Here is a 22,202-nt window from a genome sequence, read left to right as displayed (position 1 = left end):
CCACGGTCATTTCTTTCCTATTCCTCGAAATGCATTAGTTGATCTTCCTAGAGCAGATTCACCTTCCTAGTTATGATCTTCAAAGGCCAATATTAAAAATCACAACTTGTCCTGACCAACTAAATCCAGAGAGAATATAGGACGCCAAAGGTGATAGAGGAAGGTGTCTGGCATTGAAATTTTCCACAAGAAATCCAGTAGGTGGCCAACTGGCTCCTCAATAAGAAAGCATGGACTCCTCTCAAATTGAAGATTTCAAAAACAGAGTCACCGTCTTCCATTCAGGGAGGGACAATGGAAGCCTCTCTCATGAAGGAGAAAGGTGAGGGGTTTTCTGAAGGAATGAACCCAGCCAGGCTTGCAGTCACACATCCTTAGTACCCAGAGGAGCCCCTCCATGTAAACAGGAGCAGAGGATGAGGCCCCTCGACAGGCAATCTAGAGCCTAACTATGATGCACCAAGCTTCAGCTCAACGGACAATATAAAAATAAACTCACCATTCGATCCAGCTGAAAGAGCTGCGGAAAGAAAAGCAAACACAGCAACATAAGCACGCGTTGGGTTTGTTGTTAAACTAAGAAATCAACAAAAAATGAAGTGAATGCTTGAAATGGGATTGATGTCCTTTCCAAACATTCAGTCTGCCCATGTCATCCCACATAATCCCCAAAAATGCTAACAACAAACGAATCATTCACTTGTTTTTTCTTTTCTGAAATGAGTTATGGAAATTATTTCAAAAAGACAATTTATATTTTTACACTGCTATTTTATTTATAACTGGCAATCTTCTCTTTTTTTTTTCTTTTTTTGAGGGGGGGTTAATTATTCAGGAAGATAGTCTCCTCTAAGAGGCAATGAGTATTTTCTACTACCTAAAATTGAAAGAACATATTATCTAGATGGTTTAGAAGTTTAACAGCTCTGTAATAGCCCTATAGCCCATCTGTGGTAATTTGGAGTTTCAGCTTGAAAAGGCTACATTTCACCTCTTTAACTTTGATCTTTGTATCAGCAACGCTAGTATATAGATGCTTATATTCTAGTTCCCTACTAACCATGTGATGGAAGATTATTATGTGTGAGGCCCTAGCATTTGTGAAACTGATGGTAACACTGCTTCCTGACCAGTTTTCAGTGATGTCTTTAAGCAAATTAGCTTACTTCTGGAAAAATCTTCCACCTTAAAAGTTTAGGATTTAGTGACTCTGACCTATATCCCCTTCAAGGCAACAACATACCTGAAAGCTTAGCTTGTGTCTTTTTCTTTTTGCTTGAAACTTTTAAGAACTCATCCATAAGCAAGTCGTTAGCACAGTCTCTATTGTCAGGGTCTGGTTCAAAACATTTCAATATGAACGCTTTGGCCTCTGTCGACATGGACTCTGGGATCTCCGGGTGGACTTTAAACATTCCCACCTAAGACACAGCACAACGTGACTTCTGAGTGACCATCTTATCCCATGGGCTCTGGGTTCCATAACCTGGTCACCTAATGCAACAAGCTCCTTTATCATGTACTACATGATAAATTCATGGCTTTTCTCAAAGTGAGACAGGACTTGTTTTCTGTAGGTTATGGAAAGTTTCCAGAGCACTTTTGTAAGTTTATCAATGATACAGGCATAGTAATCAGCTTAAGATAGTAGACAGCAGCACTATGAAATAATAATTCAGTCCTCAAAGTTTTGTGCTTGGCTTTTCCATTTATGAGATTCACTGAATACTCCCAGCAACCCAGTGGATTAAATATTATCCCTGTTACAGCAATGAGAAAAATGAGGCTCACGGGTGTGAGGTTATATGCTTATGAAAAGGCAGATCTGGTATTTGAACCTTCATTTGTTTGGCTTAAAGCATATGTTGTTTCTCCTGTGCCATGGTTTGTGAACGTTTTCCCTGTCTCAAATTGCCTACATTAAAAGAGATATTTAAAAATACTTAAAATTGGGACTTCCCTGGTGGCACAGTGGTTAAAAATCCACCTGCCAATGCAGGCGACACATGTTCGAGCCCTGGTCCAAGGAGATACCATATGCTGCGGAGCAACTAAGCCCATGTGCCACAACTACTGAGCCTGCACTCTAGAACCTGTGAGCCACAACTACTGAGCCCGCATGCCACAACTACTGAAGCCCGCGCGGCTAGAGCCCGTGCTCTGCAACAAGAGAAGCCACCACAATAAGCCCGCGCACCGCAACGAAGAGTAGCGCCCGCTCTCGGTGACTAGAGAAAGCCCGCGCGGCAATGAAGACACAACGCAGCCAAAAATAAATAAATAAAATAAATAAATTTATAAAAATAAATAAATAAAAATACTTAAAACAGTTTTTCTATAACAATGAGAACTTTCTTCTCATTGATGTCATTCTAATTTTGTTTCAGTAATGTTTTCATGTATTTAGTACAGAGAAAACTTCCTAAGGAAATCTTCTTTGTTATTAAATAGCTTATATGAATTTATTATTATATAGATAATAAGATATAATTATCTGTAATAATTATAAAGCCTTTATTTACTATGTGTCAGACACTGTTCTAAGTGCTTTGCACATATTGTCTTATCCACTCCTCAAAACCCTTTATTAGATAGGTACTATTTTTATGCCCATTTTACAGATGAGGAAACTGAGATACAAGAAGGTTAAGTAATTTACCTAAAGTCATCAAATAGTTTGACTGTGTCAGCGCCTGGATTCAAACATTGCAAATCTGTGCCAGGGTTTGCTATCTCATCTAAAGCATGTTGTATAATAATCCCGGCACCGTGTGGGTAACAGAGGAGCATTTCAGAGTGAAGTCCTAGAGATTGGTGAAGACTTGAAAGACTGGCCAAGAAGAGAAAGACATCCATTCAGGTCCAGAAAGGCAGCTCCCTGAGCAGCTCTCATTGTTCTTTCGGGTTTGGTTACACCACTATTTCTGTATCAGCAGTAGCCTATCAATATTGTCTCTTAAAGTAAACCAAGCTTTGTACAAACACAGAAGGTATGTAATATGTGGTCCCTCATAAGAGGCTATTCACAAACGGAGTAAGTACTAGAAACACGCTCGGTGGCAGGGAAAGGAATAACAAATTATGATCAAAAGTCCGATGCCGCAGAGAATAGCAGGCATGTGAGCTTTACTTCTTGGGAAACAGGTGTTCAGCTTCATGTTCCTCTGGCTTGGTGAAGTGGCAGGTGAGGACTACAGGGATTCACGGGCAGGTCACTGTTTGCGCAGGCCCCGGATGCTGAAGCTGTGGCCCCTGGGCTCTCTCAGGCCTATTTCCATATCCTGTGCTCCCTATTGTGAGAGATGGAGATGCTTCCTTTCCCACCCCCAAAACAGCTACTAATGGGCAAATTAACAGGCCAGAAGAGTAGATAGATGAGAATAAGGTTGATGTACTTAAAACAGCAACTATGCCCTTTTTATCTACGGCGCCTTCAAACTATGATGATAGAGGAGTAAAGGAAAATATGTCTTTAATACCTCAATGGATAAAACACGTTTCTATATCTCCCCCAGTGGAAGATTTTTCAGACTCTGTTTCCCAGAGCGCTTAAATCATCTTCTGTGGAGTGATGTGTTATTCAGACTGCATTGTGAAAGGGCAGGCACAGGAAGTTACACTGAATCGCACTTTATAGTTGGGAAGACTAATGTGGCGAGAGGTGCTCCACGTGAGGCAGAGGTGTTGACCGGGGGGAGTGAATCTTGAACTTTATATATCTTAGATTGTGCTTACTTAGGCTCCTGTCATTTTACCTAAAAAAATATGACATACACACATGGAACATCCAGGAGCTATGAAGAGCTTTAACCACTGGTTTTTAAGACATTTAAGACACGTGAAATGTGACCTTGAACATAGCGGCTTGTGGTTCCCCGAGTTCATAGAAGGGTGGTTTTCCAGTGGCCATTTCAATGATCGTGCAGCCCAAAGACCAAATGTCTGCTGCTTTCCCGTAGCCTCTGGGTCCTTTATCTATTATTTCTGGTGCCATATACTGAAGGGTACCTGCACATAATTCAAACACAGTTGCACTTTGAAAAGAGAAAACAGAAGAACACCTAATGACAGTTTCAATTTCTTTATAGAAATAAGGTAACTTTAAAAGCATGATTCGGAAAAAAAAAAAAAAGCATGATTCGGGTCTTAATAGCTCATCTTCTTTGAATTCCAGTTTTTTCTGCTGTTAATAAAAGGGGAAATAGCAGTTTTCATAATGGATTTCACTGGTGACATAAAAATAGCTGACTAATATTATCTGTTTACGAATAGATACTTTCTCCTCTTCTAGATAGTTGATTATAATTGAGGCATCATTTCATTGGGACCTCTTAGAAACGTCTAACAATCATTTCAGAATAACAGAAAATATATCAAAACACATTTTTCTGCAATCAGTTTTTCAAATACATGAAGACTCCCTTTATGTATACTTCTAATCTTTTCCAGGAAAAATTTAGGTCATTCATCCATTTCCTTAGTCTGTTATTTCTCAATTCCTGATTGAATGCTCAGTTCTTCTGTTTTCATTCTCATTTCTTAATCATGAAAGCATGAAGACTCTGAAAGTCACTGTTAAAAATAATGTAAATAATTTTGGGTGTACGTTATTCTGTAAATCTAACATACGTGGCTTCTGCTGTGAGCCTGTGGTCCATGGATAACAGATTAATGGGTCAAAGACAGGTCATGAGCCATCAGTATAGACAAATCACCAGAGTTTAGAAGAATAGAAAGAAAAACAGAGGAGATTTAAAGGGCTTCATGGAATCAGAGAGTCGAAGAGTGTGGTATGACGCAAAGAGCATTAAGTGGGGGACAAGAACCCCGGTTCTAGTTCTGGCTTCGTATATCCCAAGTGGACACTCAATCGCAATTGTCTCATCGGCTCAAACTAGAGGCTAAATTTATACGTCTAACCTGGAGTGATTTCTCAAAGTCCAGCAATGAGTCAGGAGTGCGAACAGGAACAGATAATTGCATATCCCCGGCTTCTGATGTACTCATGCAAATGATATAATCAGCAAACAGGAACCCATCCAAGATGCCATAATGAATTATTTCAAGTTCTGAGGCATTTGCCAAAAGAGCCACTTCAGTATTTTCTGATTCATAACCAAAGTGACAGACATTTTGATAAATACAGGCAACACCTTTTATGAATGCTCCATGCCTGATTTATAGGTGAAAACTGCTACACAAATTTCCTCTAAACAGTTCCTATAAAATACACTATCAAAGGCTAGAAACTGGCTGTATTTATAAAAATAAGGAAAAGTATATTATTTTTGTCACATATTGTCATTTGGCCAGGTTTATCTTCCAGACCTCATCATTACATGACAGTAGCTCATGTTCACAGTCATACACGACTCCACATGTCTGCTCTCAGCTTAAATCAGTAACATTATTGGAGGAAAGCATTTCTCCTGGCGAAGGATAAGGTAACCACGCTCTTCAAATCACTACCCTTGATAATGAAGATCAAGCCATTCTGAACATTAGCCCAAGGAAAACAAGTGAGAGTATTAACTGTAAAACCCATAGCTCATATATCTTCATTAAAATAAAAAATTACTTTAAAATAATCTGTTTTAGAATTTCTTTGCCACTGCAACCACCCAGGGAGCCACTACAAGTTAGTGGTTAAAAGCTTAAACTTTGATGTCACACTACATCCACTCATTCATTTAGCAGATCTATACTGAGGGTCTACCATGGGCCAGGCACTTAGAATATAGCAGTGGCTGAAACAGGCAAAAATCCCTGGGCTTGTACAGCTTACATTTTTGCAGTGGGAGACAGACAATAAACTATAGTACAATAAATAAATAAATTATATAAATGTTAGTAAGTGATGTGTTAAGATAAAAAAAAAAAAAAAAAAAAAAAGCAGGGGATGAGGAACGGAAGTGCCCAGGAAAGGGCTGCCATGTAAACAGGGCAATCACAGGCCTCACTGAGATGACATCTGAGTTAAGGCTGGAAGGAGGTGAGGGACTTATTAGCCAGGCAGAGAGTTGGGAGAAGAGTGTTATAGAAGGAAAAGCATGTGCAAAGGCCCTGAAGCAGGACCCCGCCTGGTGTAATGAAGGAAGTGCAGGAAGGCCTGTGCAAGGTGGGAAGGGTAGGAAGTGGGTCTAAAATGTAATGGACTCCGAGTAGGTCTGAGCCTTGTCCATCATTGTAAGGACTTTGGTGTCTATTTACTCAAAAAATAGAAAGCCATTGAGGTCTTTGAGTGATAGGGCTTGATTTATGTTTTTACAGGATTGCTCTGGCTGTGGTGTTGAGGGAAGACAGTAGGGGCAAGAGTGGAAGCAGGGAGAACAGGCTATTGAGGTCATGCAGGTGAGGTGGGAGCTGTGGAAGGAGGGAGGAACTGGTCCAAATTTGGACACATTTTGAAGGCAGAGCCAGTAGGTTTCCTTGGTGGATTGAGTTGAAGCATGAGAAAAGAGAGGTGCCGTGGATAACTCTAAGTTTGGAGTGGCCAATCGAGACAGAGAAGAGGGTGGGTGGAACAGGTTTCAGGAGAAGCTAATTCATTCCATTTGGCATGTTAAGTCTAGTTGAATTGCAGCTCTTTTCGTTACTAGATTTATGACCTCAGGCAAGTTACTTAACCTCTTTGAACCTTAATTTTCTCACCATAGACTGGGAAAATGATACCTAAGGATTAGGGTTGATACATGAATTTCAATGAAATAACATGTAATGCAATTAACAGGGATGCAGTAAGCGCTCCATAGGGAGTAGTTGCTGCTGCCTTCCCTCTCACCAAATCACTAAGAAGTCACACAGGTCACTGTCTTTCAACTCAGTTCATCAGAGGTTGCCTATACCTGTGCCTTGGCCAGCGCTGAGTTAGTGCTGGGAGGCCTGCACACCCCAGGCCCTCGTGATCAGCGCTGGAGACAGACCCATGCATATGTGTCACACACATCACATCATGTGAGGTCAGTGCAAGAAGTCCAAGCAAAGGGGTCCTGGAGGACTGCTTTACTACAGCTTCTCTGGCGATTTAAAAAAAATGTTTTAAAGATAAGCGGCAGATAGTAAATTAACACCTTGCCCAAATCAAGAGCCTGAAAGTAAGGATTTTCTTTGCAGAAATTACTGAGTCTTGGCAGCATCTAAAGTGACTCTTGCCAAATGGAGGGAGTATGAGGAAAAGAAATGTAAATATATTTAAAGTTGCTAGAAGGATGAAATTTATTTTGTTCAAAAAAATACATTCGAAATGGGTTTAATTCTGTGCCCTGAAATACCCACTGCCGTTGAGAGTAGGAATGGGGTCAGAGAATTTGCTGATTGAATGTTGAGGAGAAGCCTTATAGACTTTCTCTCTCTCTTCCTTTCCCCTTTCCAGGCTTCCAGAACAGATTCTTCAGCAAGGTGGAGAGAAAGATGGACTGGAGCAAGAAGATCAAAGCAAAGAACAAGGGGTGGATTAAAAATCTGAGTTCTATCATTTACAAACACTTGTGACTTCCTGGTATGAAGTCCCTTCTCTCTCTCAATTTCTTCATCTGCAAAATGGAGGCCATGCCACCTCCTCACAGAATTCAGAAAGGGGGACATCTGGCCATTTTGCTTTATATTAGACCAAAGATAATTCATTATCTTTTTTTTTTTTGGCCGCTCCATGCCACTTGCGGGGTCTTAGTTCCCCGACCAGGGATTGAACCCGGGGCCAAAGCAGTGGAAGCGCTGAGTCCTAACCACTAGACCGCCAGGGAATTCCCAATAACAAGAACTTAACATTTCATGAGAATCAGCAGAATAATGGAGTGGTAAAAGCTTGGAGTGGAGAGCAGGGTTGGAGTTCCAGATGCCCTCCCCATAACTGTTGGGCAGTCAATCTCTCTGAGCCTCTGTTTCCTCTTGGCTACTGTCACCTTTTTGGAAATCACTTTGTCTCCACCCTCTCAGGAGTTTGCTCCAGCGGCAGCTCAGTAGCTGCATTGCCTAATTTCTCAGGAAAGCTTTCTCCCCACCCTGCTTCTGAGTTAGTGAGTCACTTCCTTTTTCTGAATTGAAATCTTAGTTATTTATGTACTGTGTAGGGGAATAGACCACAGGGAGTAAACAGATTAGGAAAGAGGGAACGCATAGTCCAAATGGGAAATGATTAAAGTATAAGTAAGAATCACTGAGAGGCTGGGCTAAAGAAACGTTAAAAAAAAGGAATCTTGTTGGGATTATAGTGGTTGTAGACCAACCAGGAGAGAAGTAACGACATGAAAAGAAAAACAAATAACAAATTGAGAGTTAAAAAAAAAATCTTCAGCGGCATTAAGCAGGAGACTGAGCGAGTCATATAAATACGAGGTAAGAAATGGGCCAGATCAAATTCTCTATAACATTTTTCAGGGCATCAAAAGATATCAACATTAATGTTGGTGAGAACACAGACTAAATTTACCTCTCACATTATGCTCAAATGCAGCAATTATTTCTTTAATTACATAAGGTCTCTATCATCATTGCAAAAACATACCAGTAAAAGTTTCAGTACATGGATTTATGCCAGCAAGCCTCTTTGATGTCCCGAAATCAGAGATCTTGAGAACACCACTATAGGTATTAATCAACACATTGTCACCCTAGAGAAGAGAGAATTTTAATCAAAAATGTTATCTTTCTTCCAATATTGTTTGTTGTTGGCTTGAAAGTCTAGTAAGTAAAGGTGTCCTTACAGCAAAAAGGACACTGATTCTATACTCTTCCTTAATAGTTAATCTCAGTAGTGAATTCTTGACACCACTTTCGTTTACATATTATCAGTTCACAATCTGCTACTCAGGTCACAAGGTCAAACGAGGTTTACAGATAGTAGGGGCTATTTGTGTGTGATATGGGTATGATAAGTTAACGATATTTATAACTTCTCAATCACTTTACTTTCTTTTCTATGTTGTTTTACTTCTTTTCCTGGACTATTTAGGGGCAGCACAAATAAATGGGTATTTGGGTTGGTTTTAGGGTAGTAAGATTAACTGACTTTCAATAGTCCAGACTTGGTCGTAAATTTACTAGTTCTGAATTTTCCCTTTTTAAGGAGAATTTCAAAAATTATCTAATTTTAGTTCAACGCATGAGTATATGATACTTGTGAGAAGTGGGGATTTTATTTTTTCCTTCTAACTATTCATCCATTAATTGAACAAATATTTACTGAGTAGCAAGGATACAAAGATTAACCAGCCTGTAAGCCTCTCGGGAGCGAGGACCACGTCCTGTTTAACTTTGTTCTGCTGAGCCACCAGTTCCACAGGGCACCTGAAACAGGGCCAGGCATAGAGCGGAAACTGAATCTTTTTTGGTTGAACATGGTTAAGGGGGTTATTCCTTGAGTAGAAGAGATAAGACATGAATATCAGTAACGGACTCAGGGCAGAGTGCTGTTTCTAGGATTTATTTATCATTCCAAATTAATACCCACAAGACAATATGACTTTTGCAAATAAAACAATTACTCATCAGGGAACTTACGAGAATGAATCCTAGTTCATCCTACCTTTATATCCCGGTGAACTATCTGATTGTCATGGAGGTATTTTAATCCTTCCAGTATTTGCTTGGTATAAAAGCCAATTGTTTGCTCGTTGTCTTTCAGTGGGCCCCATTTGGAACGAAGGAGAGCAGAAAGACTTCCTGTAAGTAGGGAGAAACAGTGGATAAAATCTTATCCAAATGAATTCTTTAAAGCACGTTAATAATGTAACATGAATTTAAGCTAACATTTATTGGTTATTAACAGTGGCCCGGGTACTATACTAGATACAGTACTTGGGCTCAAATATAAATAGGAAAGTGTCCCTGCTCTGAAGATGGTCATTATCAAATACAGTCAAAGACCGCACAGTTTGCTAACCTTAATCCAAGTCACGATGATTGATACAAAAACAGTTCTGATACTTATTTATTGTCCCCTAATAAACTGTAAGGTAATGTCATATGTCAAATTTTTCTGTACATTTAGACAAATTAAGACCTGTAAACTAGTAAATCCCATTCAATTTTACTCCTCTTAAAGGCCCTAGAAACATATTTTTTAAAGTAAGTTGTTTTCTGAGGTTTTCCTATACTTTATTTATTTATTTATTTTTATTGAGATATAGTTGATGTACCATATTATATAAGTTTCAGGTGTACAACATAGTGATTCATAATTTTTAAAGGTTATATTCCATTTATAGTTATTATAAAATATTGGCTATAATCCCTGTGTGGTACAATATATCCTTGTAGCTTATTTATACATAGTAGAAACTTACACTTTTTAAAGAAAAAAAACCATCTCTTACCCCCTGGGACCTGCTCCATGAAGATTTTAATGAAACCATTCTCACTGAAAGAGCCCAGATACTGAACAATATTTTTGTGCTTCAGATGCTTATGCAGTGCTATTTCTTCATGTAGGGGCTGGGAGTATCTGAAAGACATGCAAATGCCAGTGAGCTTATTTTGTAGCCAGACTTTTGTGTATAAATTTAAGCAATACAAATGGAAAATCCCCATATATGAAATCAAATATGACCATCTAAGGCCTTTATTTCTCATCACATAAACTCTGTGAAGTTGGAGCCCTGGTAGGGTCTAAGGGGAAATGTGTCAGGTACTGTTCTAGGTCTTCTGTATATTATTAACTCATTTCTCACAACAAGCCCATGAGAAGGTACTACTAAGATGCCCATGTTACAGATAAGGAAATTGATTCACAGAGAGGATAACTAACCTGCCCAAGATCTCAAAGCTAGTAAGTGAAAGAGCTAAGATTTGAACCCAGGAAAATTGAAATCATCCACACAGCTCACTCTCCACATTAACATGACCTTCTATTCCATTGGCTTCATAAGTTTATTATTCCAGGAGATTCTTGCTCAGGAAGATAAAAATTGCAAATAATTTTAATATTCATTCCAGAACTTACTGAAAGGCCCAGCAGCTCTTCAGTAGAAAACAAAACCATTTATATGCCAAGCCTCCTTGATTCTATTCTATCCAATTCTATTCTATCATAATTTTTTTACCCAATCCTAACTGAGCCTCCATACTGAAAGACCAGTTTTAGACGAGACCTCAAAATCATGTACTTGGTATATACTGCTTTATCAAATTATAAGATGAAAGTGTTTTGTATTTCTGGAACACACAGAAGAACACTTTTTTTTTTTTTAAATTTTTATTGGAGTATAGTTGCCTTACAATATTGTGTTAGTGTCTACTGTACAGCAAAGTGAATCAGCTATACGTATACATATAGCCCCTCTTTTTTGGATTTCCTTCCCATTTAGGTCACCACAGAGCACTGAGTAGAGTTCCCTGTGCTATACAGTAGGTTCTCATTTGTTACCTATTTTATATATAATATCAGTAGTGTATGGATGTCAATCCCAATCTCCCAATTCATCCCCTGCTTCCCCTTTGGTACCCATACATTTTTTTTAAAATTTTTATTTATTTTTTATACAGCAAGTTCTTAGTAGTTATCTATTTTATACATATTAGTGTATACATGTCAATCCCTATCTCCCAATTCATCCCACCCCCCTACCCCCACCCTCCACTTTCCCCCCTTGGTGTCTATATGTTTGTTCTCTGCATCTGTGTCTCTGTTTCTGCTTTGTAAATAAGATTATCATACAGAGTGAAGTCAGAAAGAGAAAAACAAATATCATATATTAACGCATATATGTGGAATCAGAACAACACTTTTGATGATTATCTGAAGTACTATGAAGTTTGTAGGCTCTTAACAATCCTGAATATTAATATATCATCATATATTATATTAATATAATTATTGTATAACTAACTGTGGTAGGATGTCAGCATAAAGAGAGACTCAAAGCTATTCCCTAATTTTTTTCTGTTGTACAATGGAGGCTACAGGTATGAAAGGCATTAACCACTAAAACATAAAATACAAGCATGCTGCCTCGTAATTTGCTTCAGTTCTACATGTAAGAAATGCTCAGATCTTATAATGGCAAATCCATATAAGCAGAATGGATTTTTTTGAATGCCAGTAAGAATACTAGAATCAGTTAGTATTGAATAATATATTAGTAGGTTACAAAAAACCCAAATTCATTTAATTAATTAATTTTAAAATATATTTTAAAAATTTATTTATTTACTTATTTATTTATTGGCCATGCCGCCAAGCTTGTGGGATCTTAGTTCCCTGACCAGGGATTGAACTCAGGCCCTGGCAGTGAAAGCGCTGAGTCCTAACCACTGGACCGCCAGGGAATTCCTGCAAATTTATTTAATTTAAACAAACTTTTATATTCTGTGAAATATTACTCAGAAAGCTGCCAACAACAACAAAAAAATTGACTTGTATATTAGATCTTTTACTAATTTTAGTTTTCTTTAGAATTGCTCTAGGAACTAAAGGCTGGTATTAAACTAAACCCCTTAACAAGGTATCAACTAGGGACAACACCATTTTGATTATTGCTTGAATGAGTTAACACAAGAAATGCCAGTGTTACCAAGAAGATCCTTAGGTAATGACTCTCAACTATGAAGACATTTACAAGTTACTTTTTCCATGGAGTTCAAAACAATCTATTAACACTAGTTACTAAGATTGCTCTTGATATGCATGAAATAAAATAGTGGCAATATTGGGCCAATTCTATAGATTTGGTAGATCAAGATGACTAAATTATCTGAAGCAAGAGGCTAACTCAGTTTATGATAATTAAAGGGCTCCCACCCCTGACACTCTATTAAATATCAATCATAAATGTTTAAATATAAGATCCTGGAGAAACAAATGTACTACACACACTCCTCCTTACGTAACCAAAGGATAGCTCAAAAGTTACAATAATAGTCAGGATTCATCCTGGCTAAGAATAAGAACTTTTCTCCAATATGGAAATGATTAGTAACACCTAGCAATTCTCACTAAATGTAAGTGAAAGTTTAAGTATCAAGCACTCAATTAGCATGAAATTATAATTTGTTCAGGTCAATAAGCAATGTTTGCCTACAGGAATTACAAGAAAATCCCGTTTCTTCTCAATTAGCTGTGACAATGGAAAGAAGAAATGGTACAGATAGAGATACATGCATTTAGCTTTGAAAAATTATTAAATCATATGTGTCTCCAGAGCACCTTTGCTGAGTCAAATTCCCACTACAACCATCCAAAGCAGTGGTTCCCAACCTCGGCTGGACATTTGCATCTCCCGGAAGGATTTTTAAAAATATCAATGCCCACGACCCACCCCAGAATTCTGAGGGGTAGGGCCTGAGCATCAGTATCAGTAAAGTTCCCCAGATGGCTCTAATATACAGCTGGGTGGAAATACCTGATCTAAGTTAATAGTTGAGGGGTGTGTAGAATGTTAGCGGAAGCCAACCTGAGATGAACAACTAGCTGGGACAGATTATGAGTGTCCTTAAAATGCACCAGCTCGCTCTTACGACGACTCTGACGCTCTAACAAAGCATTTTTAGAGTGTGAGGGAAACACAGAAGAAGCTGTTTTTGTTGCTATGATCCTTCACTACAGATGGCAGTGGTTACTATATGCTGGATTACGCATTATTCATACCCATTCTACCATCTTAGCAATTATCCTTTGTAACTGCTATCTTGTTAATAGCAACCTGAAAAAACCTCTCCAGGTCACAGAGGTGTAAATACCTTTGTGTGCTGTATCTCACAATAACATGATAGACGTCACTGAATTCTTCTTTTAGAGGTAACAAAAAGATGTCCCACACTAGCTCTTCAAGAGAAGGGCTTGTCATGCAAGTATTTTCAAACAACCCACGTTATACCCAATGGATCTTTATTGGTGTTTGTGTACTCTGTGTGTGCACAGTGGCAGCTGAATAAACTTAAGCTACAAAGATAGTTTTAAAAGTGGTTTCCTTCCAAGTACCTATTTAAATTTATCTGGTGGTGGGAAAGGAGGTGATGTTGCTGCAGATTAGTGAGTTTGCTGCAGCAATTTGATAGTGACAACCCTTTAACATTCTGTATTGCTTAAAAATCCACTCTATGTATATAATACTTAAGAACCTATAGGAATATCTAACAAAAATTTTAATATGACAAATTTATGTATATTCCCTTAGGTATTTAATGAATAGTTTCTATCACCATCACGTAAGAATTCATATATATATATGTCTCATGAACTAACCAAGGGGAAACTGCAAAAATACCACAGAAAACATAAAATTGAATTTACTGTCTGCCTATCTAATATCCGTTCTTCCCTCTTTCTATGATCTTGTTTGGAGAAACAACTGGCCAACTTAAAATCTACAGAGTTTCTAGCCTCCTTTGTAGTTACGGGTGTCCACTTTTGGCCAATGAAACAGAGATGAAAGTATGTTGGACATTTCTGAGAAAATTTGTCTTCCTTTTTCCTCTTCCTGCTTGGAATGCAGATATGGATGCTGAAGGCAGAGTGGCCACTTGTCACAGTCATGCACCAAGGATGGAGACTAAGTATGGAGAAGCAGAAAGAGAGCTGAGGCCTGGGACACTGGATGCATGGGAAAGAAGGGTGTCTTTTTCAGATTGGGGTAATCAGAGAAGGCGTCTCTGAGGGCCTGAGAATTGAATTGGGACCTAACTGATGAAAATGAGGCAATCCTGCCAAAATCTGGGGACTGAGCCTTGGTGGGCCTGATAGACAGAGAGAGGACAGCGTGGCTGCAATAGAGAAGGTGAGGCCCCAGAGGGAGGCAGACGTCTATGCTAAGGGTTCTGGGCTTTACACTGGTTACATGAGAATCCACTGAAGGTTTTAAGTGGTAGTGACACGACGTGATTTCAACTTGAGAACGATCTCTGTGCCTTCTCTGAGGAAGGGTGGAGTAGGAGTGGAGGAAAGAGTGAAGTGATCTTGGAGAGCCAGCAGTGAGCGGGCTTGAAGAGATCTTAGTTCTCCACCCAGAAGTCGAACCTGGGTAGCCTGGATGAAAACCAGGAATCCTAGCTGCTAGCCCACCAGGGGCTAGAGGCTAAAGCAAAGTTCCCCTGGTTCTTGTCCCCGTTTGAAAGCAAGAATGTTTCAAGGAGGCAAAAACTGTATAACAGGTACAAAGTTTATTATTAGAGACACAGCACAACAAGTGGGAGAGCACACTAAGACACCATTTATTTATTTAAGACAGAAGCAAGGCAGAAATACACACCCAGAGAGAAAGGGTACAGGCGTCCTCTCTAAAGAGGAGGAGCGCAGTAAAGAGGTGATTTAAATCACTTATATAGGACAGTCCTTCCGGGTCCTTGTTTACCTCTGGCCAATTATCTTGCTTCTTTTTTTACACCTGACCTGTTCCCCAACATGCATGCACAACGTTTTGCTAAGATGGATTCCACTGCAGAGGCCTGTGGGTGCATGTCTACACTTATTATGGGGTGGTGCCCCCTCCCTTTTTGACCCCCAAGGAGGCTTCCTGTGCATGTGCAGACAGGGAAGTTTTCCTTGACCTTAGGAGTGGTCATCTTATCTCTTTACCTCAGCAGAGTTCAGCTCCGGCCACTAATTTTGTCCTCCGAGTGTCTAGGGAAAACAAGGCTTCAATTTTACTCCACTTGACAAACACCAGCTGTCCAGCCCAGGGGCCCATCTATCTCCCACCTCAAATGCAGAGACTAGTTATGAATCAGTTGCAGTAAGGAGTCTGGGTGGGAAACCCGAAGGCTTAGACTGGTGATGGGAAAGAGTGGAAAAATTCAGAAAACATTAGAGGTTGAGACAACAGTAGAACTTATGATGGAGTAATGTAAACCAAGACAGAGAGGAATCCAAATGAATTCTAGTAGCCTCAACACCTGGATGGGTGGGGTGAGATTAAGTGAGACAGGGAATCCTGCAGGTCAAGTACATTTGAGGGTAAAAAATCCACGGTTCAGCTTGGGCCATGTTAACCTTGAGGTGCCTTTCAGATTTATAAGTGGAGAGGTTGGGTAAACACAGGAGTGTCCTTTCTGAAGAAAGCCGATCATGTGACTGTACCATGGTGGCCAAATACCGTGAACTTGAGGGGAAGCCAAAATAAGTCCATGATGTAGCCCAGCATTGAAGTTTGGCCGAATAAGAAATATTGTTAACAACAGACTCAATCCAATTCTCTCTCTTTCAGAGTCTGAATCCACAACATGTAGAAACTGTAAATAATTGATTGTAGGAGCAGCTACCTTACAAAGAGAAGCCATAAAAAAAGCTATGAGGCAGCAGAAATCATGAGATTGAGAGAAGAGAGAATTGTTGTTTGGAGAAACAAATGGTAGGACAGAGCACTGGAGCAGAGAGCAACAGATAACCCTGCCACCACAGCTGTTCTGCTCCCTGCGCAACTTTCTTGTTCCTAAAAACCATTCCATTTTCCTCAAGGCCCCATTATGTGTGGTTCAAACCATTTCCTCAAATATTTCTTCTCCTTCTCTTTTCTTTCTGGTATTCCCTTTAGGTATGTCACACCTTTTGTAGTCATCCCACAGTTCTTGGATGTTCTGTTCAATTTTTTCAGTCTTTTTCTCTCTTTGCTTATCAGTTTTGAATGTTTCTATCGACATATCCTCAAACTCATTTCTGTTACAGTGTTTTTCACCTCTAGCATTTCTTTTTCATTCTTTCTTAGCATTTCCATCTCTCCACTTACATTGACATCTGTTCTTGAATGTTTTCTACTTTTTTCATTAGAGCCCTTAGCATATTAATCACAGTTGTTTTAAATTTGCCAGTCTGATAATTCCAACATCCCTGTCATATCTGAATCTGGTTCTAATGCTTGCTCTGTGTCTTCAAACTGTATTTGTTGCCTTTTAGTATGCTTTGTAAAAAAAAACCAAAACAAACAAACAAAAGAAGCTGTGGAAAGCTGGACATGATGTATTAGGTAAAAAGAACTCTGCTAAATAGACCTTTAGTGGTATGGTGGTGAGGCGTGGGGTGAGGGGAAGCATTGTTCTATGGTTTTGTGAATTAGTCTCTGTCTTTTAGTGAGCCTGCACTGCTGGGCTGTGAACTTCACAAATGTTTCTCAGTCCCCGCTTCGGTGGAATAGGATGGCTAGAGTGGCCTGGGGTTGGGCACGTCTCTTCCCCTAGGTTAGTTAGGCTCTGAGGACACAGAGTTTAGGCTTTGGTAGAATAGTTTCTCTTGAGGGCAGGCCTCGTTAAGAACAGGTGTATTTCCAAATGGTTATTTCCCCTCTACCTCTGCCGGAAGCCTGGGGAAGGGGACCTTCTCTGACATTCTTTGTGAGGATCTGATAGGGCTTCTGCCCTACAACTGTGTCTCCAATGTGGGGGGCGGTGGTTTGTCCTGTGACATCGCTTTTCCAATGGCTCGGAAAAAGTAGAGTTGTTGATTTCTCAGTTTGTCTAGCTTTCCACTTGATGTTTAGGATGGATTGCTGACTTCCAACGTCATTACATGTCTGACCAGAAATTGGAACCTCTGGTTCAAACCATTTCTGCTGGTGCTTATTCCCCATCTATCCAGATAATAAACCAACCATGATCCAACATAACCTGAGCCCAACACACACAGGACTATTCTCTTCTCTTCTCTTTGAAAGTCCTGTCCTTGTTACCTCAGAGATGCCATCCTTCCCCACCAAAGTGTTGTGCTTGAATCACTGAATGATGCAGCAGCTAAACCTCAGAGGGGGCTAATTAAAGCCATGGAGTTTTCAGACAGAGTTTCATTAATTAGAATATTACCAAAATATTTTTTAAAATGCTATTAACAACCGAAATACCTTAGAAAACAGCTTTCATTAGTCACAATTACTGTACCTGCTATCTCTCTCTGGGATTTCCTTAATGGCGATTCTGACTTGGTTGCTCAGATCTCGACCTGCATAAACTATCCCATAAGTGCCTTTTCCTAAAACGACTCTGTCACCATTTTCATCATATTCATAGTCATACTACAAAAGGAAAAAGGGGGAGAGAAGATTGAAAATTAGTTGCCGTCCACATTTTAAACATCAACTTTTTCCAAGAGCATTTTTCCTTATTTTATCAAATGGCTTTAACAAGGGAAAGAATAAGACGAAGTTCAAAGCAACAGCTTCAAGAACCAAAAAACAGACTCAACACAGAGCATAGTGTGTTTATATTTTCACAACTGTTATGAATAAAGGGGGGACTATGTATTTAAATCCATAAAGTTGCTTCTCCAAAAGCCCACTTGGATTTTTTTTACCCACTGAATCCTGGTTTTCATTGATTCTGGAGATGAGTATGATTAGCATCCGTGTCTATCAATAGCTATCACATCTCATTAAACTTTCTTTTGTTTTTCAGCTTTTGGTACTATGAAAGTATTTCACTCTCTGCCAGGGGAATAAAACCACTGAAAGGTTTTGCTTAAGAGGAAAATTTTGAGGTCCTACTGGTTGACAATAATAAAGTAAGGATTATTTGTACTTCAGCCCCGATTCCCAATTCCCCAAGATTAAAAAAACATTTTAAAAATAAAAAATGAAGGAAAAAATTTCAGTTTTGATGTAAAAAGGAAATATTTACAGCCCTAAACCCCAAAGTGTCAAGCGTGTCAGTTGAATATGGAAAATGGATCAAATGAAAGGGGTAGAGCGACATTTGGTGGGGACCTTCTCAGACCTGGAGGTGTCACCCAGAAAGGCACAGCTTTTGTTGTGAACTTAAACTACAGGATTCAGGGTCATCAAATGATCAAGCCAAGTGTCTGTAGAAACCCAGTGTAAAACTACAAACCAGCAGGAGAGACCATAAGCACAAGCTCCTTCTTTTGTCTACATTTTGCTAGAGTATAAAACTGGCAGCACATAGCTAGGTTCAACTCACCGAAGGGTTTGAGTTAGCCATTAAAAAAACCCTGATTTCTAACATTCATAAACCTGCAAAGTTAACTTTAACACAAAAAAATAATCCAGAAGAGGAAAATGATCATGGATTTTGACAGTCACTAACAACATAGCCTTAAAATATACAGAGCTGACAAAATTACAGAGAAAAATAGACAAATATAAACCACAATAGGTTTTAATAGAACTCTTTTAGAAACCAATATATCTAGCAGACAAATTCAAAATAGAGACCCTAATGGCACAAATAACAAGTTTGGTATAACAAACACAGAGAGAACCCTGTATCCAGATATAAATTCCTTTTGCGCATATATGAAAAATATAAAATAATCAGTCACATATTAATCCACAAAGAAAATTTTGACAAATTTCAAAGAATAGCTGTCATAAAAACCATGATCTTTGACTATAAGATATTAAAAATAAGACAGCCAAAAACTATGTTTAAAAACTATTACAGTTTAAAATTATCAAGGGATTAAAAAGTAAAAGATCATGGGAATTACAAAATAGTTGAAAAGAATGACAAGGAGATGAAAAATTTCATGGCTTTAAAGAATTGCATTAGATACAGCCACTATGGAGAACAGTATGGAGGTTCCATAAAAACCTAAAAACAGAACTACCATACAACCCAGCAATCCCACTACTGGGCACATATGCTGAGAAAACCATACTTCAAAAAGAGTCATGTACCACAATGTTCATTGCAGCTGTATTTACAATAGCCAGGGCATGGAAGCAACCTAAGCGTCCATCGACAGATGAATGGATAAAGAAGATGTGGCACATATATACAATGGAATATTATTCAGCCATAAAAAGAAACAAAATTGAGTTATTTGTAGTGAGGTGGATGGACCTAGAGACTGTCAAACAGAGTGAAGTAAGTCAGAAAGAGAAAAACAAATACCGTGTGCTAACACATATATATGGAATCTAAAAAAAAAAATGGTTCTGAAGAACCTAAGGGCAGGATACTAATAAAGACGTAGACATAGGGAACACACTTGAGGACACGGGGAGGGTGAAGGGTAAGCTGGGACAAAGTGAGAGAGTGGCATGGACATATATACACTACCAAATCTAAAATAGATAGCTAGTGGGAAGCAGCCGCATTGCACAGGGAGATCAGCTTGGTGCTTTGTGTCCACCTAGAGGGGTATGATAGGGAGGGTGGGAGGGAGACACAAGAGGGAGGAGATATGGGGATATATGTATATGTATAGCTGATTCACTTTGTTATAATGCAGAAACTAACACACCATTGTAAAGCAATTATACTCCAATAAAGATGTTAAAAAAAAAAGAATTGCATTAGAAAAGAAAAATTTTAAATGATCAAGTTAAGTGGTCAGTCAAGAAAATACAAAAAAGAAGAATATATTACTATCCAAAGACAGTATCAGAAGAGTTTCTGGTTTTGGCAATACAGTAGGCTAGATACATGAAAATGTTGGACTTCCCTGGTGCCGCAGTGGTTAAGAATCCGCCTGCCAATGCAGGGGACACGGGTTCGATCCCTGGTCCGGGAAGATCCCACATGCCGTGGAGCAACTAAGTCTGTGCGCCACAACTACTGAAGCCCGTGTGCCTAGAGCCTGTGCTCCACACCATAATGAAGAGTAGCCCCTGCTCACCACAGCTAGAGAAAGCCCCGCACGCAGCAATGAAGACCCAACACAGCCAATAAATAAATAAATAAATAAAATTTAAAAAAAAATTATCACTTAAAAAAAAAAAAAAGAAAATGTTCCTGTCCAAAATACCTAGATAAAATAAAATTCTTTTAATGCCTAGCCAGGCTTATAAAAGCATAAAGAAGACTTCAAGGAGCTAGAGATTAAGAGGAAAAGGAACACTAAAGGGATAATCACAAGAAATGATGTCCCTGCAGCCAAAGAGGTGGGGATGAGGGAAGGGCTTTCAGACTTATTAATCTAGGGCAGAGGTTGGCAAACACTTTCTGTAAACAGCTATATATTGAATATTTTCAGATTTGTGAGCCATACGATCTCTGTGGCAGTGACTCAACTCTGCCACTGTAAATAGCCCAATCAAATGGGCATGGTTTTGTTCCAATAAGACTTTATTTACCAAGAGAGGTGGTGGGCTGGATTTGGTCTTTGGGCTACAGTTCACCAATTCCTTATCTGAGACTTTGGTCTTAATGCTCGTTGGGGACAGGAAATGAAGCCTTGTGCCTATGCAAGGTGAAGAGCTGGAACACATAAAACCAGGGTCCTTGAGGACTATAACATGGTGAGATGGTAGATTAGAAAAAAGTCAGCCCACTGCACTGAGAAAGAAAAAGAAAGCTTGTCTGTCTTAGACTAAGCTCTGAGTTGACAAAAACAAGTCTTCTCTGAATACTTCCAACCACTGGCTGATCCTCATGCTGTCTGAAGTTCACGTTTACACTTATAATTAATACCCGTAATTGGTCTTGAGCCTGGGAAATCCCTGGAGTGACAACAGAAACAAAGCAAAACATTTAAAAGGAAAACTCCCTTAATACAGGCTATGCAGGATTCTCACTGATAATGCACCACTGAAATTGAGCTCACAATCCAAAATTTTAAAATATATAACGAAACAATTCACCATCAGTGAGTGTTGGCTGATTTGACAAATATCAATCCCTAAAATTTCACAAAATAAAAGAAACTGAAACTCTAAAATAAGTACATTTAACATAAAGATATAAAATAAGAAATCCAAAACATGAGAAAAGGATAAGACACTCTAAAAAAGGCCAGACGGATTTGAGACAGACTCAAACCTAACCTCCAGAAGTTGAGCCCTAAATAGGAAAAATCAAAATAAATTCACACTCAGATATGATATAGGGAAACTACAAAATATGAAAGGCAAAGAGAAGATCATAAAAGGAAGCAGAGATAAAAAGGACAAATTACCTACAAAGGTAGGTAATCAGATTACTCGGTGAACTCTCTGGGGTATACATTCTCAACTTGAGAAACCACTGTCACAGAGGATGAGGAATATGGGGGCATATTGTTACCAGCTTGTTTATTTGTTTCCAATAGGTTTCCAAGCCTTGACAGAAGGCAATTGGGTTGTATTCTTTTGGGGAAAGCTATGCCCACATGCCAGGACCGGGTGAGCACTGGTCTCCCTGTTGTAGACCCTTCTTTGGCAGAGGGGAGAGGCCAAGCTCTGGAAGAGAGGTGTCTACTTGCCCAGTGGCAACACTGTACCCAATGTACAATAGAGAATACTGCTAGCTACCTAATATATGGCTGAAGGCTGTCTTAGACCAGAGGAGAAAACTAGATATGTTTACAGGATGAGAGACTAGGAAACAGGGATCATTTAGCAATTTCC

General features: G+C 39.1%; 1 protein-coding gene across 3 annotated transcripts in view; it reads right to left on the bottom strand.

The window, feature by feature from the left end:
* Nucleotides 1–22,202, bottom strand: part of MAP3K5 (mitogen-activated protein kinase kinase kinase 5) — a 218,527-nt gene that overhangs the window by 30,362 nt on the left and 165,963 nt on the right. For all 3 annotated transcript variants that reach the window (XM_068550870.1, XM_068550871.1, XM_068550872.1), the window contains 7 exons: nt 17,797–17,930; nt 10,314–10,441; nt 9,524–9,660; nt 8,504–8,609; nt 3,851–4,008; nt 1,244–1,421; nt 500–520 (listed from right to left, as the gene is read on the bottom strand). In XM_068550870.1, coding sequence (XP_068406971.1) covers nt 500–520; nt 1,244–1,421; nt 3,851–4,008; nt 8,504–8,609; nt 9,524–9,660; nt 10,314–10,441; nt 17,797–17,930 — 862 coding nt within the window. The remainder of the gene's footprint in view (nt 1–499; nt 521–1,243; nt 1,422–3,850; nt 4,009–8,503; nt 8,610–9,523; nt 9,661–10,313; nt 10,442–17,796; nt 17,931–22,202) is intronic.

This window comes from Eschrichtius robustus, chromosome 9, assembly GCF_028021215.1.
Source record: "Eschrichtius robustus isolate mEscRob2 chromosome 9, mEscRob2.pri, whole genome shotgun sequence".
Classification (NCBI taxonomy): domain Eukaryota; kingdom Metazoa; phylum Chordata; class Mammalia; order Artiodactyla; family Eschrichtiidae; genus Eschrichtius; species Eschrichtius robustus.
This window is presented reverse-complemented; position numbering and strand designations above follow the sequence as displayed.